Source organism: Entelurus aequoreus, linkage group LG04 (genome assembly GCF_033978785.1).
Source record: "Entelurus aequoreus isolate RoL-2023_Sb linkage group LG04, RoL_Eaeq_v1.1, whole genome shotgun sequence".
Lineage (NCBI taxonomy): Eukaryota > Metazoa > Chordata > Actinopteri > Syngnathiformes > Syngnathidae > Entelurus > Entelurus aequoreus.
Window position 1 is genome coordinate 1,733,619 of NC_084734.1, and position 27,819 is coordinate 1,761,437.

Sequence of the window (27,819 nt, forward strand, 5' to 3'; positions counted from 1 at the left end):
ACCAGAAAACACAAAAACAACGACAAAACACTTTACACTTACGGAAAACACCGGCGCACCCCGCGACCTGTGCAATCTACTAATAAAAGTTTCAATCAATCAATCAAAACCTCGAAAGGGACAAGCGGTAGTAAGTGGATGGATGGGATGTACGAAACAATTAACATTTTAACAAAACCGGAAAAGGAATGTCCCCAAATCCCAGATTGACAGTTAAATCAGCCAATCATTTTGTTCATGTCCGCAGAGCCCGGATGAGGAAGTAAGCCTCAGTGGATATGGACAAAATGATTGGTTCATTTAGCTGTCAATCAGGGATTCTACTCCTTCCTATTCCGGTTTATGAAACCCAAGTTCTTTCGGCTTTTGTGTTTGTGTTTTTCTAAATTTGCAAAGTCTTTCGTTTATTGTTTTTTTTTCTTTCAGAAACTACAAGTTATTTCAGTTTTTGTGTTTTCTGAGGTTGTAAAGTGGTTTTGTCTTTTGTTTTCTTCAAATTTTAATTTGTTTCGTAAATTGTTCAAGTGTTTTAAACTTCCAGGGCACCGTAGATCATGTATTTAAACATCCCAGCACCCAAATGTCACCTCAAATGTTGTAAAAGTGTTTCGTCAAATGTTGAGAGGCGTATAAAACATCGCCAGGAGGAGAAAGAAACAACATCGCCCCCCAGCGGCCATCAACTCGTCACTCATCCAGGAGAAGTTAGCCTCGCCAAAGAGCTGCCGAGACAAGACCGACAAGTCCAGTTTCCAGCACCTGGGACTATTGCAAGTAGTTTAGCTGACATCTGGAAAGGTTTTGTGGAACTTCTCCTCGTTAGAGTGTGACGTGGGAAGTCCACGCGAACCTGCGCACAACTTTCTCTTCGCAGCTGCCGAGTCATCTTTTGTGGACGAATATGAGCCCGAGGAGCCTGCTGGTCTTCTTGTCCTGGTCCTTCTACCTCACAGGTGAGTTCTTATCCTGGTTCTTCTACCTCACAGGTGAGTCACTGGTCTTCTTGTCCTGGTCCTTCTACCTCACAGGTGAGTTCTTGTCCTGGTTCTTCTACCTCACAGGTGAGTTCTTGTCCTGGTTCTTTTACCTCACAGGTGAGTTCTTGTCCTGGTTCTTCTACCTCACAGGTGAGTTCTTGTCCTGGTTCTTCTACCTCACAGGTGAGTTCTTGTCCTGGTTCTTCTACCTCACAGGTGAGTTCTTGTCCTGGTTCTTCTACCTCACAGGTGAGTCACTGGTCTTCTAGTCCTGGTTCTTCTACCTCACAGGTGAGTTCTTGTCCTGGTTCTTCTACCTCACAGGTGAGTTCTTGTCCTGGTTCTTTTACCTCACAGGTGAGCTCTTGTCCTGGTTCTTCTACCTCACAGGTGAGCTCTTGTCCTGGTTCTTCTACCTCACAGGTGAGTTCTTGTCCTGGTTCTTCTACCTCACAGGTGAGCCACTGGTCTTCTAGTCCTGGTTCTTCTACCTCACAGGTGAGTCACTGGTCTTCTTGTCCTGGTTCTTCTACCTCACAGGTGAGTCACTGGTCTTCTAGTCCTGGTTCTTCTACCTCACAGGCGAGTCACTGGTCTTCTTGTCCTGGTTCTTCTACCTCACAGGTGAGTTCTTGTCCTGGTTCTTCTACCTCACAGGCGAGTCACTGGTCTTCTAGTCCTGGTTCTTCTACCTCACAGGTGAGTCACTGGTCTTCTAGTCCTGGTTCTTCTACCTCACAGGTGAGTCACTGGTCTTCTAGTCCTGGTTCTTCTACCTCACAGGCGAGTCACTGGTCTTCTTGTCCTGGTTCTTCTACCTCACAGGTAAGTTCTTGTCCTGGTTCTTCTACCTCACAGGTGAGTTCTTGTCCTGGTTCTTCTACCTCACAGGTGAGTCACTGGTCTTCTAGTCCTGGTTCTTCTACCTCACAGGCGAGTCACTGGTCTTCTTGTCCTGGTTCTTCTACCTCACAGGTGAGTTCTTGTCCTGGTTCTTCTACCTCACAGGTGAGTTCTTGTCCTGGTTCTTCTACCTCACAGGTGAGTTCTTGTCCTGGTTCTTCTACCTCACAGGTGAGTCACTGGTCTTCTAGTCCTGGTTCTTCTACCTCACAGGTGAGCCACTGGTCTTCTAGTCCTGGTTCTTCTACCTCACAGGTGAGTCACTGGTCTTCTTGTCCTGGTTCTTCTACCTCACAGGTGAGTTCTTGTCCTGGTTCTTCTACCTCACAGGTGAGTCACTGGTCTTCTTGTCCTGGTTCTTCTACCTCACAGGTGAGTTCTTGTCCTGGTTCTTCTACCTCACAGGTGAGTTCTTGTCCTGGTTCTTCTACCTCACAGGTGAGCCACTGGTCTTCTTGTCCTGGTTCTTCTACCTCACAGGTGAGTCACTGGTCTTCTTGTCCTGGTTCTTCTACCTCACAGGTGAGTTCTTGTCCTGGTTCTTCTACCTCACAGGTGAGTTCTTGTCCTGGTTCTTCTACCTCACAGGTGAGTCACTGGTCTTCCAGTCCTGGTGGAATTGAAGTCATATAAGTCATCATGTGTTGTCCTATATGTGCAGCAGTGAGTGGAATTGAAGTCATATAAGTCATCATGTGTTGTCCTATATGTGCAGCAGTGAGTGGAATTGAAGTCATATAAGTCATCATGTGTTGTCCTATATGTGCAGCAGTGAGTGGAATTGAAGTCATATAAGTCGTCATGTGTTGTCCTATATGTGCAGCAGTGAGTGGAATTGAAGTCATATAAGTCGTCATGTGTTGTCCTATATGTGCAGCAGTGAGTGGAATTGAAGTCATATAAGTCATCATGTGTTGTCCTATATGTGCAGCAGTGAGTGGAATTGAAGTCATCATGTGTTGTCTTATATGTGCAGCAGTGAGTGGAATTGAAGTCATATAAGTCATCATGTGTTGTCCTATATGTGCAGCAGTGAGTGGAATTGAAGTCATATAAGTCATCATGTGTTGTCCTATATGTGCAGCAGTGAGTGGAATTGAAGTCATATAAGTCATCATGTGTTGTCCTATATGTGCAGCAGTGAGTGGAATTGAAGTCATCATGTGTTGTCCTATATGTGCAGCAGTGAGTGGAAGCACAGACTCCGGTGACGTGGCAGAGGAGGACCACACCACTCATGTAGACTATGACAGTATGTATGATTTTCTAAAACTGTATTTGTCTATTCATGGTATTATAACTATGCACTTGCCCAAGTAAAAGCACTTCCAATGTCTGGTACTCTCTGCAGTTGAGTAACCATTTTGCACAGGCCACAAAAAGGCCATTAAATAAATATTCTTTAATAACATATCAACTGATGGGTACATTTATGGACAAAAGTTTTGTATTTGTGAAAAAATGCACTTTGAAAGTGAAAATGTTGAATTTTGACCAATACATCAGTGTATTAAGAATACAAAATATGTTTTCTGGTTAAATATTATAATTATTTACAATCAATATTTATTTTTCACTTACATTTCTTTTGATATTTGATCTTGTTTTTTTTCAGGTTCAACAGTTTCAATGTTGTTTTTTTTACGTTTCATAAATGTACAATATTTTCCCCAAAAAGATTTTCAAAGTGCAACATTTGATGTGAAGTAGTTGGAGCCTTAAATAAGTCAATAATTCATAACATTGATTGATTTTAATTCATTAATGTTTTGGAGAACTTATAGTTTCCTACTACTAGGGATGATGTTTGATAAGGAATTATCGAGTTCGAGCCTATTATCGATTCTCTTATCGAGTCCAGATAGGTTGTTGTATATGGGAAAAAACACACAATATTTGGTTTAACAAAAGCTCACTTTTATTATATAATAAAAAATAAAATCTAATAAATAAATATTGACTGTTACCCACCTAAAAAAATAAAATAAATAAATATTGACTGTTGTTACCCAAAGTATATTAAGTGGGATTTTTCAGAGAAACAAATATATACAGTAACACAAAAACAAGCTGTCTCTGTGATCACTATAGGTGTATAAATAATATATAGTGTTAAATAAAATCAGTACCTTGGGCGCAAAACTGAAAATAATACAGCTCTCCAAAAAGTGCACTTCTGCTGCTATTGGAACATAACTGTTTGTTATGATGCTTTGACATTTTTGCACTTTATTTCTTTATTGAAAGAAAATTCTATGAAGAGAAAAGTTGTTTGCAAATGTGGTTACAATGCTAAAAAATGAAAAGTTAAAGCTAAAAAAAGAAATACACTTTATTGAGTTAACATTATTTCTTTATAGGGGGAAAAATGTTATGAGCGAGAGAATATAACAACTACACTACCCAGCATGCAACGGGAGTGACGAGCATGCGCGGTAGCCCCGAAAAGTGTTGCATGTTGCCACGCTGTGAAAGTAAACGTCAAGAACTCAGCCAACACGCCTCGTCTGCATTATTTATAATTAGACAGACAACACATCTACAGTGTGATTTTGTAACGTTTACAAGGAAAGAAAAACAAAAGTTAAAAAAGGGAGATATGTTGTATATATATGTATGTGCTGCGGTTGTTTTAAGAACGTTGCAACAGCTGCCGTAAAGGAGGTGCGTTGCTAGCCTGGTTGCTATGTTTCCGGTTGGTGGTAAAAGTGTTCGTCATGTGTTTTACCCTGACTGCCGATGATGATGATCTCTCAGTAAAGTATTCGATGGATTATAGCTTTTGTTTTGAACTTTATTACACCTTGGAGCGCTTTTTCCCGTCCATTGTTTTCCTGCTTTCGCTATCTGCGCCTAATGACTGAGCTACGTGACGTCATTTCTTGTGATGTCCCACGGAGCATTTCTGGCCGGGACGGGATTCGAATAAAGAATCAACTCTTTTCCTTTACTATAGTGGTCTCGATAACGGGTACCGGTTCTCAAAAAGGGATTCGAGTCCGAGGACTCGGTTCTTTTCTTATCAAACAACCGGGAAAACCGGTTTCGAGTATCATCCCTACCTACTACAATTCTTAAGGATCCAAAAGGGCCCCACTCATAAAATTGTTAAAAAATAAGTCATACTTTTATTTTGCTTTTAACACTTAAATCTTTAGATCCATTTTTTAAATGTGTTTGTTTCATTCCCTTGTTGTCAAAGTAAACGTTGATATGGCAAACACAAAAAGTATGCAACAAATGTTCTAAGTGGAATATTTCATGTGAAGCAATTGGAACCTTGAATAGGTCAATAATTCATAACATTGATTTTGATTCCATTTTTTTTTTTAACAATGACAAAAACTTTGTCTTATTACAAGTCAACAGTGCAACTTTTTTCTCGTCACATTTCACTTGTTTGCTTTTTTTATTCCACTTTGTTGTTTTTTTGAAATAGTATTTTTAGAATGTGTTAAAAAAGGAGCTGCATGATTAGTTGTTGTACAATTAGACACTTTGCTAAATGTATTTGGCAGACACATTTGGTATGTTGTTGTCCACCAGGCATATACTGGTGTCACTCTCCACGCCTGACCAATGGCGAGGCCACCTGCCACTCCCCCAGGGGCCGATCCTACCGGACCACCCAGGGCACACGCTGCAACATGCGCTGCGACCGCGGCTACCGCCTGTCGGGCAGCAGCTCCATCCAATGCAGGGCCGACCGCCGCTGGTCCGGGACGTCCATGTGTCGCAGTGAGTGGGTGGGTGGGTGGGTGCCATGGCACGGCCCGTCACCAGCTTGATGTCTTTGCAGAGATTCGCTGCCCCGTGTTGCCGCTCATCCCGCACGGCAGGTACACCTGCACCCAAGGCTTTGTGGTGGACTCCAGGTGCGACTTCACCTGCTCCCCCGGCCACCGCATCGAGGGGGAGCACTCGCGCACCTGTCAGCACGGGGGGGCTTGGAGCGGGGCGCAGCCCATTTGTTCAGGTACTGTCCCGTAAGTAAGTATACTTTTGATTGACGAAGCGCCGTACAAAAGAACATGGACATCAACAAAAGTTCAAAAGTCCATGAACTCAAAGTCTGACTAAAAACGATGTTTTTGAAAAGAGTCAACACGGTCAAGATCACAGAGGGACTGGTTTCAACTTGTTCCAGAGTCTGGGGGCTACAGCCTTGAATGCCAGGTCTCCATGGGTTTTCAAATACATTTTTGGGATTTTTAGGAGACCCTGGCCTGAAGGCTGCACCCTTTAGGAGACCCTGCCCTGAAGGCTGCACCCTTTAGGAGACCCTGTCCTGAAGGCTGCACCCTTTAAGAGACCCTGTCCTGAAGGCTGCACCCTTTAAGAGACCCTGCCCTGAAGGCTGCACCCTTTAGGAGACCCTGTCCTGAAGGCTGCACCCTTTAAGAGACCCTGGCCTGAAGGCTGCACCCTTTAAGAGACCCTGCCCTGAAGGCTGCACCCTTTAAGAGACCCTGGCCTGAAGGCTGCACCCTTTAGGAGACCCTGGCCTGAAGGCTGCACCCTTTAGGAGACCCTGGCCTGAAGGCTGCACCCTTTAGGAGACCCTGGCCTGAAGGCTGCACCCTTTAAGAGACCCTGGCCTGAAGGCTGCACCCTTTAAGAGACCCTGCCCTGAAGGCTGCACCCTTTAAGAGACCTTGGCCTGAAGGCTGCACCCTTTAAGAGACCCTGCCCTGAAGGCTGCACCCTTTAAGAGACCTTGGCCTGAAGGCTGCACCCTTTAAGAGACCCTGGCCTGAAGGCTGCACCCTTTAAGAGACCCTGGCCTGAAGGCTGCACCCTTTAAGAGACCCTGGCCTGAAGGCTGCACCCTTTAAGAGACCCTGGCCTGAAGGCTGCACCCTTTAAGAGACCCTGGCCTGAAGGCTGCAGCCTTTAGGAGACCCTGGCCTGAAGGCTGCACCCTTTAGGAGACCCTGGCCTGAAGGCTGCACCCTTTAAGAGACCCTGGCCTGAAGGCTGCACCCTTTAAGAGACCCTGGCCTGAAGGCTGCACCCTTTAGGAGACCCTGGCCTGAAGGCTGCACCCTTTAGGAGACCCTGGCCTGAAGGCTGCACCCTTTAGGAGACCCTGGCCTGAAGGCTGCACCCTTTAGGAGACCCTGGCCTGAAGGCTGCACCCTTTAAGAGACCCTGGCCTGAAGGCTGCACCCTTTAAGAGACCCTGCCCTGAAGGCTGCACCCTTTAAGAGACCCTGGCTTGAAGGCTGCACCCTTTAAGAGACCCTGGCCTGAAGGCTGCACCCTTTAAGAGACCCTGGCCTGAAGGCTGCACCCTTTAAGAGACCCTGGCCTGAAGGCTGCACCCTTTAAGAGACCCTGGCCTGAAGGCTGCACCCTTTAAGAGACCCTGGCCTGAAGGCTGCACCCTTTAAGAGACCCTGGCCTGAAGGCTGCACCCTTTAGGAGACCCTGCCCTGAAGGCTGCACCCTTTAGGAGACCCTGGCCTGAAGGCTGCACCCTTTAAGAGACCCTGGCCTGAAGGCTGCACTCTTTAGGAGACCCTGGCCTGAAGGCGGCACCCTTTAGGAGACCCTGGCCTGAAGGCTGCACCCTTTAAGAGACCCTGGCCTGAAGGCTGCACCCTTTAAGAGACCCTGGCCTGAAGGCTGCACCCTTTAAGAGACCCTGGCCTGAAGGCTGCACCCTTTAGGAGACCCTGGCCTGAAGGCGGCACCCTTTAGGAGACCCTGGCCTGAAGGCTGCACCCTTTAAGAGACCCTGGCCTGAAGGCTGCACCCTTTAGGAGACCCTGGCCTGAAGGCTGCACCCTTTAAGAGACCCTGGCCTGAAGGCTGCACCCTTTAGGAGACCCTGGCCTGAAGGCTGCACCCTTTAAGAGACCCTGGCCTGAAGGCTGCACCCTTTAAGAGACCCTGGCCTGAAGGCTGCACCCTTTAGGAGACCCTGCCCTGAAGAAACAACACATGTAGAAACACACATTTTTACAATGGAGTTCAGGGTGCGCTTCGTGCCATCAACCATTTACAAGCGCAGCACTGAACTCTAACTACAAAGATGATGGTAATGTTGACGTAAGTCTTTGCATCTTATCGTTCCATTATTTTATCTGTTGAGTGAGTGGATCATTTGCAACAAAATAAGGGATTGTGTGACGCCGCAGCATCAGTCTGTCGCCATCTGCTGCCAGTCACAACAGGAGCAGCTGATTGCTTGCACTTGTGCTGATTGGAGTAGTAGCAGCCAATCCAGAAAGCGCTTAAAGTCAGCTGACACGTCGTCTTTAAACAGTGTCATGTGTGGCGTGGGTCACACTTGAATTGCTCTTGCGACATCCAGTGGACACATTTAGAACAGCGGTTTCTTTCAATAAAAAAACTACAGCTCATTTTTATACGGAGAAAAGTCATTTTGCGGGCCTGATACCATTATGACAACAAATTTCTCACTTGAGAGAAATTTCTCAGGTGATAAAAACAGTTTCTGGTCCGTTGACGCTCCAAAGACTTTGATCAACGGTTTCTGAGGCTGCTTTAACAGATGCACCTCAAGAGTTCTTGATCAGGGGGATCTTTTTTATCAGGAGCAATGATCCCAGTTTCCATTTTGTGACAATCTATCTGAAGGAAATTGGGACGCAAGCAGTTTTTGACAGAGGACACACATTCCAAGAAGTGCGATAAAGAGTGAAACAAAACCCCTCACAGAGACTGATAGCTTCCACCTCAGTCCATCTGCTTTGCATTTGATGTTTGTTCCTTCTGTAAAGCTTCAGTTTTGCAAAAGCAAACATGATATTTTCCTGCTGCGGGGCCTCAAACCCATTTCAGACACGGAACCTCCAAAAATCAAGTGTCCGCAATCCAGAATCAAGTTCGCCGACCCTGGAAAACTGACTGCCAGGGTGAGCTGGGATGCCCCGCTGGCCACAGACACAGCTGACAAAGTCCTGGAGTAAGTGCCCTTAGAACTGTTGGATTGTAGTTGACCTGTCTTTGTAGTGTGATTGTAGTTGACCTGTCTTTGTAGTGTGATTGTAGTTAACGTGTCTCTGTAGTGTGATTGTAGTTGACCTGTCTTTGTAGTGTGATTGTAGTTGACCTGTCTTTGTAGTGTGATTGTAGTTGACGTGTCTTTGAAGTGTGATTGTAGTTGACGTGTCTGTGTAGTGTGATTGTAGTTGACGTGTCTGTGTAGTGTGATTGTAGTTGACGTGTCTCTGTAGTGTGATTGTAGTTGACGTGTCTTTGTAGTGTGATTGTAGTTGACGTGTCTTTGTAGTGTGATTGTAGTTGACGTGTCTGTGTAGTGTGATTGTAGTTGACGTGTCTGTGTAGTGTGATTGTAGTTGACGTGTCTTTGTAGTGTGATTGTAGTTGACGTGTCTTTGTAGTGTGATTGTAGTTGACGTGTCTGTAGTGTGATTGTAGTTGACGTGTCTGTGTAGTGTGATTGTAGTTGACGTGTCTTTGTAGTGTGATTGTAGTTGACGTGTCTTTGTAGTGTGATTGTAGTTGACGTGTCTTTGTAGTGTGATTGTAGTTGACGTGTCTTTGTAGTGTGATTGTAGTTGACGTGTTTGTAGTGTGATTGTAGTTGACGTGTCTTTGTAGTGTGATTGTAGTTGACGTGTCTTTGTAGTGTGATTGTAGTTGACGTGTTTGTAGTGTGATTGTAGTTGACGTGTCTGTAGTGTGATTGTAGTTGACGTGTCTGTGTAGTGTGATTGTAGTTGACGTGTCTTTGTAGTGTGATTGTAGTTGACGTGTCTTTGTAGTGTGATTGTAGTTGACGTGTCTGTGTAGTGTGATTGTAGTTGACGTGTCTTTGTAGTGTGATTGTAGTTGACGTGTCTTTGTAGTGTGATTGTAGTTGACGTGTCTTTGTAGTGTGATTGTAGTTGACGTGTCTTTGTAGTGTGATTGTAAGTTGACGTGTCTTTGTAGTGTGATTGTAGTTGACGTCTCTTTGTAGTGTGATTGTAAGTTGACATGTCTGTGTAGTGTGATTGTAGTTGACGTGTCTCTGTAGTGTGATTGTAGTTGACGTGTCTCTGTAGTGTGATTGTAGTTGACGTGTCTTTGTAGTGTGATTGTAGCTGACGTGTGTTTGTAGTGTGATTGTAGTTGACGTGTCTTTGTAGTGTGATTGTAGTTGACGTGTCTTTGTAGTGTGATTGTAGTTGACGTGTCTTTGTAGTGTGATTGTAAGTTGACGTGTCTTTGTAGTGTGATTGTAGTTGACCTGTCTTTGTAGTGTGATTGTAGTTGACATGTCTTTGTAGTGTGATTGTAGTTGACCTGTCTTTGTAGTGTGATTGTAAGTTGACGTGTCTATGTAGTGTGATTGTAGTTGACGTGTCTCTGTAGTGTGATTGTAGTTGACGTGTGTTTGTAGTGTGATTGTAGTTGACGTGTGTTTGTAGTGTGATTGTAGTTGACGTGTGTTTGTAGTGTGATTGTAGTTGACGTGTCTTTGTAGTGTGATTGTAGTTGACGTGTCTTTGTAGTGTGATTGTAGTTGACGTGTGTTTGTAGTGTGATTGTAGTTGACGTGTCTTTGTAGTGTGATTGTAGTTGACGTGTCTTTGTAGTGTGATTGTAGTTGACGTGTCTTTGTAGTGTGATTGTAGTTGACGTGTGTTTGTAGTGTGATTGTAGTTGACGTGTCTTTGTAGTGTGATTCTAGTGGGCCAGCAGCCAGACAGCGACTTCAGCGAGGGAGCTAACGTCATCCGCTACAAAGTCTTTGACCAAGCCAGAAACAGAGCTGCCTGCAAGTTTATCATCCGGGTTGAGGGTAAGCACCGAGACTCTTTAAGCACCGAGACTCTTGAAGCACCGAGACTCTTGAAGCTCCAAGACTCTTGAAGCACTGAGACTCTTGAAGCACCAAGACTCTTGAAGCACCAAGACTCTTGAAGCTCCAAGACTCTTGAAGCACCAAGACTCTTGAAGCGCCAAGACTCTTGAAGCGCCAAGACTCTTGAAGCGCCAAGACTCTTGAAGCCCCAAGACTCTTGAAGCCCCAAGACTCTTGAAGCCCCAAGACTCTTGAAGCGCCAAGACTCTTGAAGCGCCAAGACTCTTGAAGCCCCAAGACTCTTGAAGCGCCAAGACTCTTGAAGCCCCAAGACTCTTGAAGCGCCAAGACTCTTGAAGCACCAAGACTCTTGAAGCGCCAATACTCTTGAAGCGCCAAGACTCTTGAAGCGCCAAGACTCTTGAAGCGCCAAGACTCTTGAAGCGCCAAGACTCTTGAAGCGCCAAGACTCTTGAAGCGCCAAGACTCTTGAAGCGCCAAGACTCTTGAAGCCCCAAGACTCTTGAAGCCCCAAGACTCTTGAAGCGCCAAGACTCTTTAAGCACCAAGACTCTTGAAGCACCAAGACTCTTGAAGCACTAAAACTCTTGAAGCACCAAGACTCTTTAAGCACTAAAACTCTTGAAGCACCAAGACTCTTTAAGCACTAAAACTCTTGAAGCACCAAGACTCTTGAAGCACCAAGACTCTTGAAGCACCAAGACTCTTGAAGCACCAAGACTCTTGAAGCACCAAGACTCTTTAAGCACCAAGACTCTTGAAGCACCAAGACTCTTGAAGCACTAAAACTCTTGAAGCACCAAGACTCTTTAAGCACTAAAACTCTTGAAGCACCAAGACTCTTTAAGCACTAAAACTCTTGAAGCACCAAGACTCTTGAAGCACCAAGACTCTTGAAGCACCAAGACTCTTGAAGCACCAAGACTCTTGAAGCACCAAGACTCTTTAAGCACCAAGACTTTTGGGTCTGGACGTCTTCGCTTTGGACAAAATGTCCCAAGGATTCAAGAATTACAGCACACCTTTATTCTATAAACCAGTTTCTTAACCACAGTCCATTATTGTTTTTTAGTCCGTGTTCCACCACTGGGGGGCAGTAATGCCCATCTCAAACAAACAGATGTATATTTAGGAGACATTGTTGGCTCCGCCTCCAACAAGATGTCTCCCATCATGTCTCCTCTGATGACGGCCATATTCCTTCCTTCCAGTGAGGAGATGCCCCGCCCTGCCCCCGCCTTTGCACGGCTCCCTGGCCTGCACCTCCGACCTCACCAACCACGGCGCCACCTGCGAGTACCACTGTGATGGCGGCTACGAGCGTGGGGGCGTGTCCAGTCGAAGGTGCCAGTTTGACCGCAGCTGGAGCGACGAGGCCGCACAGTGCGTTGGTGAGGATGGAGGCCATGTTTGTTTCACTCCTTTAATGCAAACGTTGGTGAGGATGGAGGCCATGTTTGTTCCACTCCTTTAATGCAAGTTCCCACACAGATGGTGTGCTAGATAGCTAGCACACCACAGCAAGTGTAACTACATAGCTAGCACACCACAGCAAGTGTAACTACATAGCTAGCACACCACAGCAAGTGTAACTACATAGCTAGCACACCACAGCAAGTGTAACTACATAGCTAGCACACCACAGCAAGTGTAACTACATAGCTAGCACACCACAGCAAGTGTAACTACATAGCTAGCACACCACAGCAAGTGTAACTACATAGCTAGCACACCACAGCAAGTGTAACTACATAACTAGCACACCACAGCAAGTCTAACTACATAACTAGCACACCACAGCAAGTGTAACTACATAGCTAGCACACCACAGCAAGTGTAACTACATAGCTAGCACACCACAGCAAGTGTAACTACATAACTAGCACACCACAGCAAGTGTAACTACATAGCTAGCACACCACAGCAAGTGTAACTACATAACTAGCACACCACAGCAAGTGTAACTACATAGCTAGCACACCACAGCAAGTGTAACTACATAGTTAGCACACCACAGCAAGTGTAACTACATAACTAGCACACCACAGCAAGTGTAACTACATAGCTAGCACACCACAGCAAGTGTAACTACATAGCTAGCACAAAACAGCAAGTGTAACTACATAACTAGCACACCACAGCAAGTGTAACTACATAACTAGCACACCACTCTCCTATGCAAGGCGAAAACCGTTTATCAACAACACCCAGAAACGCTTCGCTGGGCCTGAGCTCATCTAAGATGGACTGATACCAAGTGGAAAAGTGTTCTGTGGTCTGACGAGTCCACGTTTCAAATAGTTTTTGGAAACTGTGGACGTCGTATCCTAACCCTAACCCATGCATGTACATCAACACATGATACAATACATGCATGTACATCAACACACGATACAGTACATGCATGTACATCAACACATGATACAGTACATGCATGTACATCAACACATGATACAATACATGCATGTACATCAACACACGATACAGTACATGCATGTACATCAACACATGATACAGTAAATGCATGTACATCAACACATGATACAATACATGCATGTACATCAACACACGATACAGTACATGCATGTACATCAACACATGATACAGTACATGCATGTACATCAACACACGATACAGTACATGCATGTACATCAACACACGATACAGTACATGCATGTACATCAACACACGATACAGTACATGCATGTACATCAACACACGATACAGTACATGCATGTACATCAACACACGATACAGTACATGCATGTACATCAACACACGATACAGTACATGCATGTACATCAACACATGATACAGTACATGCATGTACATCAACACACGATACAGTACATGCATGTACATCAACACATGATACAGTACATGCATGTACATCAACACACGATACAGTACATGCATGTACATCAACACACGATACAGTACGTGCATGTACATCAACACACGATACAGTACATAAACACACGATACGGTACATGCATGTACATCAACACACGATACGGTACATGCATGTACATCAACACATGATACGGTACATGCATGTACATCAACACACGTTACAGTACATGCATGTACATCAACACATGATACAGTACATACATGTACATCAACACACGATACAATACATGCATGTACATCAACACATGATACAGTACATGCATGTACATCAACACATGATACAGTACATGCATGTACATCAACACATGATACAGTACATGCATGTACATAAACACACGATACAATACATGCATGTACATCAACACATGATACAGTACATGCATGTACATCAACACATGATACAGTACATGCATGTACATCAACACATGATACAGTACATACATGTACATCAACACACGATACAATACATGCATGTACATCAACACACGATACAGTACATGCATGTACATCAACACACGATACAGTACATGCATGTACATCAACACATGATACAGTACATGCATGTACATCAACACATGATACAGTACATGCATGTACATCAACACACGATACAGTACATGCATGTACATCAACACACGATACAGTACATGCATGTACATCAACACACGATACAGTACATGCATGTACATCAACACATGATACTCCAGCTTCATTTGAACATGAAAGTGAAAGTAATCAGCAGGTCTTACCTCAAAGAACTGAGTAAACATTTAACTCACTGCCACACTTCATCTCATCCTTGCCCGTCTGGAGCGTAGCCATGGCGATCAAGTCCGACGTGAAAACGGCGTCGGCTCTGCTGGCTCAGTTTTTCCAGAAGAGGCGCCTCCTGGTGGTGTCTGCACCCGACATCACCGACGTCGACTACGAGATGCAGAACTTTATGATACAAGTGAGGAGAGCAGGAACATTTGATGAGGACTTTGTACCAGAATGACAACTTCTAATGTGACCTGGACAGAAAAGCCAGTGTGGACTGGAACTGCGACACGTGACGCTCGTGGAGCTGCTGGGATCCTCGCCCAACCACACCGGACACATCAAGGACAAACATTTGACCTCACAAGTCGTCGACGAGTTGAGGTAAAGTGGAGGATCCTTCATTTTATTGTTACCTTTTCAATCAAAGAGGTTTCCTTTCAATCTAATCCACATGAATGTATAAACAGCTGATCTTATTCATCTTAATGAAGGCTTAGTGAGGGCCCCTACTCCGCTCCAGTCTTCCCACATCTTAGTGAGGGCCCCTACTCCACTCCAGTCTTCCCACATCTTACTGAAGGCTTAGTGAGGGCCCCTACTCCACTCCAGTCATCCCACATCTTAGTGAGGGCCCCTACTCCGCTCCAGTCTTCCCACATCTTAATGAAGGCTTAGTGAGGGCCCCTACTCCGCTCCAGTCTTCCCACATCTTAGTGAGGGCCCCTACTCCGCTCCAGTCTTCCCACATCTTAATGAAGGCTTAGTGAGGGCCCCTACTCCGCTCCAGTCTTCCCACATCTTACTGAAGGCTTAGTGAGGGCCCCTACTCCGCTCCAGTATTCCCACATCTTAATGAAGGATTAGTGAGGGCCCCTACTCCGCTCCAGTCTTCCCACATCTTAGTGAGGGCCCCTACTCCGCTCCAGTATTCCCACATCTTAATGAAGGCCCCTACTCCGCTCCAGTATTCCCACATCTTAATGAAGGCTTAGTGAGGGCCCCTACTCCGCTCCAGTCTTCCCACATCTTACTGAAGGCTTAGTGAGGGCCCCTACTCCGCTCCAGTCTTCCCACATCTTAGTGAGGGCCCCTACTCCGCTCCAGTCTTCCCACATCTTACTGAAGGCTTAGTGAGGGCCCCTACTCCGCTCCAGTCTTCCCACATCTTAGTGAGGGCCCCTACTCCGCTCCAGTCTTCCCACATCTTAATGAAGGCTTAGTGAGGGCCCCTACTCCGCTCCAGTCTTCCCACATCTTAGTGAGGGCCCCTACTCCGCTCCAGTCTTCCCACATCTTAATGAAGGCTTAGTGAGGGCCCCTACTCCGCTCCAGTCTTCCCACATCTTACTGAAGGCTTAGTGAGGGCCCCTACTCCGCTCCAGTATTCCCACATCTTAATGAAGGATTAGTGAGGGCCCCTACTCCGCTCCAGTCTTCCCACATCTTAGTGAGGGCCCCTACTCCGCTCCAGTATTCCCACATCTTAATGAAGGCCCCTACTCCGCTCCAGTATTCCCACATCTTAATGAAGGCTTAGTGAGGGCCCCTACTCCGCTCCAGTCTTCCCACATCTTACTGAAGGCTTAGTGAGGGCCCCTACTCCGCTCCAGTCTTCCCACATCTTAGTGAGGGCCCCTACTCCGCTCCAGTCTTCCCACATCTTACTGAAGGCTTAGTGAGGGCCCCTACTCCGCTCCAGTCTTCCCACATCTTAGTGAGGGCCCCTACTCCGCTCCAGTCTTCCCACATCTTAATGAAGGCTTAGTGAGGGCCCCTACTCCGCTCCAGTCTTCCCACATCTTAGTGAGGGCCCCTACTCCGCTCCAGTCTTCCCACATCTTAATGAAGGCTTAGTGAGGGCCCCTACTCCGCTCCAGTCTTCCCACATCTTACTGAAGGCTTAGTGAGGGCCCCTACTCCGCTCCAGTATTCCCACATCTTAATGAAGGATTAGTGAGGGCCCCTACTCCGCTCCAGTCTTCCCACATCTTAGTGAGGGCCCCTACTCCGCTCCAGTATTCCCACATCTTAATGAAGGCCCCTACTCCGCTCCAGTATTCCCACATCTTAATGAAGGCTTAGTGAGGGCCCCTACTCCGCTCCAGTCTTCCCACATCTTACTGAAGGCTTAGTGAGGGCCCCTACTCCGCTCCAGTCTTCCCACATCTTAGTGAGGGCCCCTACTCCGCTCCAGTCTTCCCACATCTTACTGAAGGCTTAGTGAGGGCCCCTACTCCGCTCCAGTCTTCCCACATCTTAGTGAGGGCCCCTACTCCGCTCCAGTATTCCCACATCTTAATGAAGGCCCCTACTCCGCTCCAGTATTCCCACATCTTAATGAAGGCTTAGTGAGGGCCCCTACTCCGCTCCAGTCTTCCCACATCTTAGTGAGGGCCCCTACTCCGCTCCAGTCTTCCCACATCTTAATGAAGGCTTAGTGAGGGCCCCTACTCCGCTCCAGTCTTCCCACATCTTACTGAAGGCCCCTACTCCGCTCCAGTATTCCCACATCTTAATGAAGGCTTAGTGAGGGCCCCTACTCCGCTCCAGTCTTCCCACATCTTAGTGAGGGCCCCTACTCCGCTCCAGTCTTCCCACATCTTAATGAAGGCTTAGTGAGGGCCCCTACTCCGCTCCAGTCTTCCCACATCTTACTGAAGGCTTAGTGAGGGCCCCTACTCCGCTCCAGTATTCCCACATCTTAATGAAGGCTTAGTGAGGGCCCCTACTCCGCTCCAGTCTTCCCACATCTTAGTGAGGGCCCCTACTCCGCTCCAGTATTCCCACATCTTAATGAAGGCCCCTACTACGCTCCAGTATTCCCACATCTTAATGAAGGCTTAGTGAGGGCCCCTACTCCGCTCCAGTCTTCCCACATCTTAGTGAGGGCCCCTACTCCGCTCCAGTCTTCCCACATCTTAATGAAGGCTTAGTGAGGGCCCCTACTCCGCTCCAGTCTTCCCACATCTTACTGAAGGCCCCTACTCCGCTCCAGTATTCCCACATCTTAATGAAGGCTTAGTGAGGGCCCCTACTCCGCTCCAGTCTTCACACATCTTAATGAAGGCTTAGTGAGGGCCCCTACTCCGCTCCAGTCTTCCCACATCTTACTGAAGGCTTAGTGAGGGCCCCTACTCCGCTCCAGTATTCCCACATCTTAATGAAGGCTTAGTGAGGGCCCCTACTCCGCTCCAGTCTTCCCACATCTTAGTGAGGGCCCCTACTCCGCTCCAGTATTCCCACATCTTAATGAAGGCCCCTACTCCGCTCCAGTATTCCCACATCTTAATGAAGGCTTAGTGAGGGCCCCTACTCCGCTCCAGTCTTCCCACATCTTAGTGAGGGCCCCTACTCCGCTCCAGTCTTCCCACATCTTAATGAAGGCTTAGTGAGGGCCCCTACTCCGCTCCAGTCTTCCCACATCTTACTGAAGGCCCCTACTCCGCTCCAGTATTCCCACATCTTAATGAAGGCTTAGTGAGGGCCCCTACTCCGCTCCAGTCTTCACACATCTTAATGAAGGCTTAGTGAGGGCCCCTACTCCGCTCCAGTCTTCCCACATCTTACTGAAGGCTTAGTGAGGGCCCCTACTCCGCTCCAGTATTCCCACATCTTAATGAAGGCTTAGTGAGGGCCCCTACTCCGCTCCAGTCTTCCCACATCTTAGTGAGGGCCCCTACTCCGCTCCAGTATTCCCACATCTTAATGAAGGCCCCTACTCCGCTCCAGTATTCCCACATCTTAATGAAGGCTTAGTGAGGGCCCCTACTCCGCTCCAGTCTTCCCACATCTTAGTGAGGGCCCCTACTCCGCTCCAGTCTTCCCACATCTTAGTGAGGGCCCCTACTCCGCTCCAGTCTTCCCACATCTTAATGAAGGCTTAGTGAGGGCCCTTACTCCGCTCCAGTATTCCCACATCTTAATGAAGGCTTAGTGAGGGCCCCTACTCCGCTCCAGTCATCCCACATCTTACTGAAGGCTTAGTGAGGGCCCCTACTCCGCTCCAGTCTTCCCACATCTTAATGAAGGCCCCTACTCCGCTCCAGTATTCCCACATCTTAATGAAGGCTTAGTGAGGGCCCCTACTCCGCTCCAGTCTTCCCACATCTTAGTGAGGGCCCCTACTCTGCTCCAGTCTTGCCACAGCCCACAATGATTGCAGTTGATTTTCCCCTGCAGGCAAACATTCCGCATCTCCACTTCTTACTTCAGCATGGTGCTGGTGGACAAGCAGGGGCTTGACCGGGAGCGCTTCATCATCCCCATGCCGGAGGAGGAGCTCTTCTCCTACATTGACAGCTTTGAGCTGGATGAGGAGGAGCGAGAGAAGCTGGAGCTGCACAAACATCTCTGTGACTAAGTCAAACATCTCTGTGACTAAGTCAAACATCTCTGTGACTAAGTCAAACATCTCTGTGACTACCGTATTTCCTTGAATAGCCGCCGGGGCGCTAATTAATTTAGAACCTCTTCTCACTCCTGCGTTTACCAAAAGCATGCGGGATTGGCAAGCATGCGCTAATTATTTTAAAAACTCTTCTCACTCCTGCGTTTACCAAAAGCATGCGGGATTGGTAAGCATGCGCTAATTATTTTAAAACCTCTTCTCACTCCTGCGTTTACCAAAAGCATGCGGGATTGGCAAGCATGCGCTAATTATTTTAAAACCTCTTCTCACTCCGGCGCTTACCTTACTATGAAAATCACATTTAATAAAAAAACATTATTATGGTCTTACCTTTAGGTATAAATGAGTCCATGCGCAGCTCCTATAGAAGTCTTCCTTATCTTTCTTCAGTTTTAAAAGTCTCTCTGTCTCGATGGAGATCTTCCTTTAATTATTATCTCCTGCTTCCATTGAAAGTCCAGTTTAGAAAACTGTTTTATTTTAGATATGTAATCCTCCATGGTAAAAGTGCAAGCAAACAATGGGTGCTCACTCTTGCTGCGTGTTGTCTTCTTCTGCAGTACCAGTAATCGCAAGAAGGATCACTAGCGCCCTCTACCACCAGGAGGCGGAAGTCATTTAATGACTCATATTTGACCCGGCGGAAGTGCCAAGCATGCGCTAATTATTTTGCGAAACGAGTTTGACCCGGCTGTAATTCTAGGCAGGCGAATACTATATTCCCGGCGGCAATTCAAGGAAATACGGTAAGTCAAACATCTCTGTGACTAAGTCAAACATCTCTGTGACTAAGTCAGACATCTCTGTGACTAAGTCAAACATCTCTGTGACTAAGTCAAACATCTCTGTGACTAAGTCAGACATCTCTGTGACTAAGTCAAACATCTCTGTGACTAAGTCAAACATCTCTGTGACTAAGTCAGACATCTCTGTGACTAAGTCAGACATCTCTGTGACGAAGTCAAACATCTCTGTGACGAAGTCAGACATCTCTGTGACTAAGTCAGACATCTCTGTGACTAAGTCAGACATCTCTGTGACTAAGTCAAACATCTCTGTGACTAAGTCAAACATCTCTGTGACTAAGTCAAACATCTCTGTGACTAAGTCAGACATCTCTGTGACTAAGTCAGACATCTCTGTGACTAAGTCAAACATCTCTGTGACTAAGTCAAACATCTCTGTGACTAAGTCAGACATCTCTGTGACTAAGTCAGACATCTCTGTGACTAAGTCAAACATGTCTGTGACTAAGTCAGACATCTCTGTGACTAAGTCAGACATCTCTGTGACTAAGTCAGACATCTCTGTGACTAAGTCAAACATCTCTGTGACTAAGTCAAACATCTCTGTGACTAAGTCAGACATGTCTGTGACTAAGTCAAACATCTCTGTGACTAAGTCAGACATCTCTGTGACTAAGTCAAACATCTCTGTGACTAAGTCAAACATCTCTGTGACCAAGTCAAACATCTCTGTGACTAAGTCAAACATCTCTGTGACTAAGTCAGACATCTCTGTGACTAAGTCAAACATCTCTGTGACTAAGTCAAACATCTCTGTGACTAAGTCAAACATGTCTGTGACTAAGTCAAACATCTCTGTGACTAAGTCAAACATGTCTGTGACTAAGTCAAACATGTCTGTGACTAAGTCAGACATCTCTGTGACTAAGTCAAACATCTCTGTGACTAAGTCAAACATCTCATGCTCTTATTGACATGGAAAATAAAAGAATACAAGTGCCAAATGTCACATGACTTCACTCGGTCACTTTAAAGAATTTGGCCCGCGGATGTTTCAAAATGAATTCTGTATAACTGATCGTATATTTGCTGTAGTCAGGCTGCCATCTTGAGGACAGTTCATGTAAATGATGTCCACGGCCATGAACATGTTCTTAAGTGTTAGCAGCACAGCATTTGCTTATATGACACAATCCAGACAACCTTCCCTAGTCATGGCGCACATACAAATGCACACAACACAAACAGTCAACACACATTTAAACGCATGAAATACAAAACACTCTCCACTAGAGATGTCCGATATCGGTCTGCCGATATTATCGGCCGATAAATGCGTTAAAATGTAATATCGGAAATTATCGGTATCGTTTTTTTTATTATCAGTATCGTTTTTTTGTTTGTTTTTTTAAAATATTAAATCCACATAAAAAACACAAGATACACTTACAATTAGTGCACCAACCCAAAAAACCTCCCTCCCCCATTTACACTCATTCACACAAAAGGGTTGTTTCTTTCTGTTATCAATATTCTGCTTCCTACATTATATATCAATATATATCAATACAGTCTGCAAGGGATACAGTCCGTAAGCACACATGATTGTGCGTGCTGCTGCTCCACTAATAGTACTAACCTTTAACAGTTAATTTTACTCATTTTCATTCATTACTAGTTTCTATGTAACATGTTTTTATATTGTTTTACTTTCTTTTTTATTCAAGAAAATGTTTTTAATTTATTTATATTATTTCAATTTATAATTTTTTTAAAAATTGACCTTATCTTCACCATACCTGGTTGTCCAAATTAGGCATAATAATGTGTTAATTCCACGACTGCATATATCGGTTGATATCGGTATCGATAATTAAAGAGTTGGACAATATCGGAATATCGGCAAAAAGCCATTATCGGACATCCCTAGTTAGCAGCACAGCATTTACTTATATGACACAATCCAGACAACCTTCCCTAGTCATGGCGCACATACAAATGCAGCCAACACAAACAGTCAACACACAACACAACCTGCTCACTCAACTTTGTGGGTAATATAAAAAAGGTCCAAGCACTATAAATAAAATGTAAAGTACAGCCATTTAAACGCATGAAATACAAAACACTCTCCACTAGAGATGCCGATAAATGCGTTAAAATGTAATATCAGAAATTATCGGTATCGTTTTTTTTATTATCAGTATCGTTTTTTATTTTTTTATTTTTATTAAATCCACATAAAAAACACAAGATACACTTACAATTAGTGCACCAACCCAAAAAACCTCCCTCCCCCATTTACACTCATTCACACAAAAGGGTTGTTTCTTTCTGTTATTAATATTCTGCTTCCTACATTATATATCAATATATATCAATACAGTCTGCAAGGGATACAGTCCGTAAGCACACATGATTGTGCGTGCTGCTGCTCCACTAATAGTACTAACCTTTAACAGTTAATTTTACACATTTTCATTAATTACTAGTTTCTATGTAACTGTTTTTATATTGTTTTACTTTCTTTTTTATTCAAGAAAATGTTTTTAATTTATTCATCTTATTTTATTTGATTCATTTTTTTAAAAAGTACCTTATCTTCACCATACCTGGTTGTCCAAATTAGGCATAATAATGTGTTAATTCCACGACTGCATATATCGGTTGATATCGGTATCGGTAATTAAAGAGTTGGACAATATCGGCATATCGGCAAAAAGCCATTATCGGACATCCCTACTCTCCACATTTATCCATGTTTGTTGCATTTTAGCTGCTTGATATTTCTGATTGATGACAAAACTTGAAGTTGTCACAGAAGTAAACAAGGTAGGAGTCAAACTTTCACATACTCTTAATATCCAATTATATTGATTATATATCCATTATATTAAAGCAGCACTATTTCAACCTTCATAAAACATTTCCATAACTTTTACGACGATACATGGACGTCCAACTAGTTGAATGTGTCATGGCCTGAGGGGTCTGTATCGCTCTCACTGGCACTTAGTGACTTTGAGGAGGGGGCAGGAACCCAGCACACAAACAACTACAAATGTGCTGACTCACTTTACTACATTCCAGTTGGTTAAAAAGACGGAAGTTGCTGTGAACGCCTGCGTGCCGCCAGAAAACTAAAGGAAGAGATGAACGCCTACGTGCAATTACTGCTATCATGGCCAAAGCTCCAAAACAACCAAAGAAACAAAAAGTTTTGTCCGAGGAGACAACAGAAAAAGGGAGCCTACCCGAATAAAAGGACAGTCAAGGATCAACATTGTCCTGGCTTTCACTTGCTGGCGTGAGCTCAAAGACGGGGAATTCCAGAGCGATGCTGCCTTGGCTCTTGTGATACGCAAATGCTAATGTTAGCTATCGGAAAGAAATAGCCACCAGCTTGATAAGTTTTCAGTTGCCCACTACTTCATTCAAAGAAACTCTCCCACCGGTCTTCCTTTCTTGGGACCTGCACCCGCCCGACACATAGTAGCGTCGTGTTTGTAGCACAATCCAAGGTCATTTCTTCATCGTGTCTGCTATTTAACATCAGCATCGCCATAGAGACTAATAATTGTGTCGCATGTCAGTGATGTGACACAAATATGCATCATGGGAAATAGGGATGTCCGATAATGGCTTTTTGCAGATATTGTCCAACTCTTTAATTACTGATACCGATATCAACCGATATATGCAGTCGTGGAATTAACACAGTATTATGCCTAATTTGGACAACCAGGTATGGTGAAGATAAGGTACTTTTTAAAAAAATGAATCAAATAAAATAAGATGAATAAATTAAAAAAAATTTCTTGAATAAAAAAAGAAAGTAAAACATTATAAAAACAGTTACATAGAAACTAGTAATTAATGAAAATTTGTAAAATTAACTGTTAAAGGTTAGTACTATTAGTGGACCAGCAGCGTGTGCTTACGGACTGTATTCCTTGCAGACTGTATTGATATATATTGATATATAATGTAGGAAGCAGAATATTAATAACAGAAAGAAACAACCCTTTTGTGTGAATGATGTTTTTTATGTGGATTTAATAAAAAAAACAAACAAAAAACGATACTGATAATAAAAAAAACGATACCGATAATTTCCGATATTACATTTTAACGCATTTATCGGCCGATAATATCGGCAGACCGATATTATCGGACATCTGTAATGGGAAATGTGCTCTTCTTCTGGCAAAACACTACCGCTTTGGTCCACTGGCGCCGCCAAAATCAACCAAAACTGAAAGTTCTTAAGTGGGGTTTTAATATATGTACACAAATACATGTATGTATGTTGGACACCAATGACTTAATGGCTATAAAATAATCCAATTAAATAGTTTGTTTGGTCAATATTTATTGGCTGAACAGGATCAAGGCACCTTTCAGGTAAACATTCAAATCTCATTTTCATGATGTAATATTGGTAAAGCAGCAATGGCTATATCAAATATTTCAATCAGCGCGATTTATTTAGTGTTTTATGACAAACCGATTGTCCCTCTCGGGGTCGCGGGCTAGCAGGAGCCTATCCTAGCTGCATTCAAGCGGAAGGCTAGATACACCCTGGACCAGGAAGGCGGGGTAGACCCTGGACAAGGAAGGCAGGGTAGACCATGGACAAGGAAGGCAGGGTAGACCATGGACAAGGAAAGTGGAGTCAAGGAAGGCGGGCTAGACCCTGGACCAGGATGGCAGGGTAGACACTGGACAAGGAAGGCGGGGTAGACCCTGGACAAGGAAGGCGGGGTAGACCCTGGACAAGGTAGCGGGGTCAAGGAAGGCAGGGTAAACCCTGGACCAGGAAGGCGGGGTAGACCCTGGACAAGGTAGCGGGGTCAAGGAAGGCGGGGTACACCCTGGACCGGGAAGGCGGGGTAGACCCTGGACAAGGTAGCGGGGTCAAGGAAGGCGGGGTAAACCCTGGACCGGGAAGGCGGGGTAGACCCTGGACCAGGAAGGCGGGGTAGACCCTGGACAAGGAAGGTGGGGTAGACCCTGGACAAGGAAGGCGGGGTAGACCCTGGACAAGGAAGGCAGGGTAGACCATGGACAAGGAAAGTGGAGTCAAGGAAGGCGGGCTAGACCCTGGACCAGGATGGCAGGGTAAACACTGTTACAAGGAAGGCGGAGTAGACCCTGGACAAGGAAGGCGGGGTAAACCCTGGACAAGGAAGGCGGGGTAGACCCTGGACAAGGTAGCGGGGTCAAGGAAGGCGGGGTAAACCCTGGACAAGGTAGCGGGGTCAAGGAAGGCGGGGTAGACCCTGGAAAAGGTAGAGGGGTCAAGGAAGGCGGGGTAAACCCTGGACCGGGAAGGCGGGGTAGACCCTGGACCAGGAAGGAGGGCTACACCCAGGACAAGGAAGGCGGGGTAGACCCTGGACCAGGAAGGCGGGCTACACCCAGGACAAGGAAGGCGGGGTAGACCCTGGACAAGGAAGGCGGGGTAGACCCTGGACAAGGAAGGCAGGGTAGACCATGGACAAGGAAAGTGGAGTCAAGGAAGGCGGGCTAGACCCTGGACCAAGATGGCAGGGTAGACACTGGACAAGGAAGGCGGGGCAGACCCTGGACCAGGAAGGCGAGCTACACCCAGGACAAGGAAGGCAGGGTAGACCCTGGACAAGGAAGGCGGGGTAGACCCTGGACAAGGAAGGCAGGGTAGACCATGGACAAGGAAAGTGGAGTCAAGGAAGGCGGGCTAGACCCTGGAACAGGATGGCAGGGTAGACACTGGACAAGGAAGGCGGGGTAGACCCTGGACAAGGAAGGCGGGGTAGACTCTGGACAAGGAAGGCGGGGTAGACCCTGGACAAGGAAGGCAGGGTAGACCATGGACAAGGAAAGTGGAGTCAAGAAAGGCGGGCTAGACCCTGGAACAGGATGGCAGGGTAGACCCTGGACAAGGAAGGCGTGGTAAACCCTGGACAAGGAAGGCGGGGTAGACCCTGGACAAGGTAGCGGGGTCAAGGAAGGCGGGGTAAACCCTGGACAAGGTAGCGGGGTCAAGGAAGGCGGGGTACACCCTGGACAAGGTAGCGGGGTCAAGGAAGGCGGGGTAAACCCTGGACAAGGTAGCGGGGTCAAGGAAGGCAGGGTACACCCTGGACAAGGTAGCGGGATCAAGGAAGGCGGGGTACACCGTGGACAAGGTAGCGGGGTCAAGGAAGGCGGGGTACACCCTGGACAAGGTAGCGGGGTCAAGGAAGGCGGGGTACACCCTGGACAAGGTAGCGGGATCAAGGAAGGCGGGGTACACGCTGGACAAGGTAGCGGGATCAAGGAAGGCGGGGTACACCCTGGACAAGGTAGCGGGATCAAGGAAGGCGGGGTACACCCTGGACAAGGTAGCGGGGTCAAGGAAGGCGGGGTAGACCCTGGACAAGGTAGCGGGGTCAAGGAAGGCGGGGTAGACCCTGGACAAGGTAGCGGGGTCAAGGAAGGCGGTGTACACCCTGGACAAGGAATTTCTGCAGAAATGAAAAAGTGCCATCATCCAAAAATAAACCCTGAGTTGAGTATTGATTGGTACATTTCATCAGGAAGAAGCGTCTCTACAGCCAATCAGCTGTGAGTACTGTCATGGCACGGGGAGCACTTTCTGCTCCTAAATAAAATCTAATTGTTTCTGACTTTTACCGCCCTTTCCATCCAGACAGGTGATTGAGAGGGGCGTCCTTATTTGCCCTTCTTCTGTCTCATGGTGGTGCGCAAGGGAAGACTGCCCTCTGCCCAGGAGTCGGGGTACTGCATCATTTTCTGCCACAGACTGACTTCTTCCCCAACCGAATCCATGTCCACCTCGTTGCTGCCAATTTTGACAGTGCCTGGAGAGGGCGGGAGGGCACAGACTGTTAGTTTGTCTTCAGGGAAAGAACATCCCTCAATAGTGTGCTGCTCCTAATCCAGCATTGATGCTGAAAAGTAGACAGTTTCAATGTAACAAACTAGTTTAAAAGTGCTTTTCAGTAAGCTGCAACACACTAATGTGTGTTTGTAATGAACATCTGCCAATTATCCGAGTGTGTGTAGTAACTTTGTAGTAGTCCAACGTAAAAGATGTGACAGAATGACAATATGGACACCAGAAACATGAAAGTTCGTAGTATATACTACATGTAGTATTGGCTACATGAAAGTTCGTAGTATATACTACATGTAGTATTGGCTACATGAAAGTTCTTAGTATATACTACATGTAGTATTGGCTACATGAAAGTTCTTAGTATATACTACATGTAGTATTGACTACATGAAAGTTCGTAGTATATACTACATGTAGTATTGACTACATGAAAGTTCTTAGTATATACTACATGTAGTATTGGCTACATGAAAGTTCGTAGTATATACTACATGTAGTATTGGCTACATGAAAGTTCGTAGTATATACTACATGTAGTATTGGCTACATGAAAGTTCGTAGTATATACTACATGTAGTATTGGCTACATTAAAGTTCATAGTATATACTACATGTAGTATTGGCTACATGAAAGTTCGTAGTATATACTACATGTAGTATTGGCTACATGAAAGTTCTTAGTATATACTACATGTAGTATTGGCTACATGAAAGTTCTTAGTATATACTACATGTAGTATTGGCTACATGAAAGTTCTTAGTATATACTACATGTAGTATTGGCTACATGAAAGTTCGTAGTATATACTACATGTAGTATTGGCTACATGAAAGTTCGTAGTATATACTACATGTAGTATTGGCTACATGAAAGTTCGTAGTATATACTACATGTAGTATTGGCTACATGAAAGTTCGTAGTATATACTACATGTAGTATTGGCTACATGAAAGTTTGTAGTATATACTACATGTAGTATTGGCTACATGAAAGTTCGTAGTATATACTACATGTAGTATTGGCTACATGAAAGTTCGTAGTATATACTACATGTAGTATTGGCTACATGAAAGTTCGTAGTATATACTACATGTAGTATTGGCTACATGAAAGTTCTTAGTATATACTACATGTAGTATTGGCTACATGAAAGTTCGTAGTATATACTACATGTAGTATTGGCTACATGAAAGTTCGTAGTATATGCTACATGTAGTATTGGCTACATGAAAGTTCGTAGTATATGCTACATGTAGTATTGGCTACATGAAAGTTCCTAGTATATACTACATGTAGTATTGGCTACATGAAAGTTCTTAGTATATACTACATGTAGTATTGGCTACATGAAAGTTCGTAGTATATACTACATGTAGTATTGGCTACATGAAAGTTCGTAGTATATACTACATGTAGTATTGGC

The 27,819-nt window shown here is 45.3% G+C and overlaps 2 protein-coding genes across 9 annotated transcripts in view; one reads left to right on the forward strand and one right to left on the reverse strand.

Moving 5' to 3' along the window:
• Window positions 1–340: 340 nt before the first annotated feature.
• On the forward strand, window positions 341–19,747 carry srpx2 (sushi-repeat containing protein X-linked 2). Of its 5 annotated transcripts, XM_062043989.1 has the most exons (12): window positions 341–936; window positions 1,105–1,127; window positions 3,064–3,132; window positions 5,427–5,618; window positions 5,680–5,856; window positions 8,691–8,814; window positions 10,538–10,659; window positions 11,895–12,074; window positions 14,415–14,548; window positions 14,618–14,739; window positions 18,538–18,699; window positions 18,742–19,747. In XM_062043989.1, the coding sequence occupies exons 1-12, from the start codon at window positions 902–904 to the stop codon at window positions 18,758–18,760; spliced, it is 1,359 nt and encodes a 452-aa protein (XP_061899973.1). In that variant the 5' UTR covers window positions 341–901; the 3' UTR covers window positions 18,761–19,747. The 5 variants fall into 5 exon arrangements, with proteins under 5 accessions (XP_061899973.1, XP_061899972.1, XP_061899974.1 ...); XM_062043988.1 differs by lacking the exon at window positions 1,105–1,127 and adding an exon at window positions 1,780–1,802 and having other exon boundaries at window positions 18,538–19,747; XM_062043987.1 differs by having other exon boundaries at window positions 342–936; window positions 18,538–19,747.
• Window positions 19,748–25,791: 6,044 nt separating this feature from the next.
• sytl4 (synaptotagmin-like 4) overlaps window positions 25,792–27,819 on the reverse strand; it is a 61,972-nt gene continuing 59,944 nt past the window's right edge. For 2 of the 4 annotated variants that reach the window (XM_062043993.1, XM_062043994.1), the window contains exon 20: window positions 25,795–26,357. In XM_062043993.1, the coding sequence (XP_061899977.1) occupies window positions 26,209–26,357 (149 nt within the window). In that variant the 3' untranslated portion in view covers window positions 25,795–26,208. Of the gene's footprint in view, window positions 26,358–27,819 lie in introns of all 4 variants that reach the window. The other 2 variants (XM_062043995.1, XM_062043996.1) reach the window with 2 other exon arrangements.

Coding starts and splice junctions, on each gene's coding strand:
- srpx2 (XM_062043989.1), top strand. CDS start 902: ATGAGCCCGAGGAGCCTGCTGGTCTTCTTGTCCTG. Junction 3,133..5,426: donor CACTCATGTAGACTATGACA/GTATGTATGATT, acceptor GTTGTCCACCAG/GCATATACTGGTGTCACTCT. Junction 12,075..14,414: donor CGAGGCCGCACAGTGCGTTG/GTGAGGATGGAG, acceptor TCTGGAGCGTAG/CCATGGCGATCAAGTCCGAC.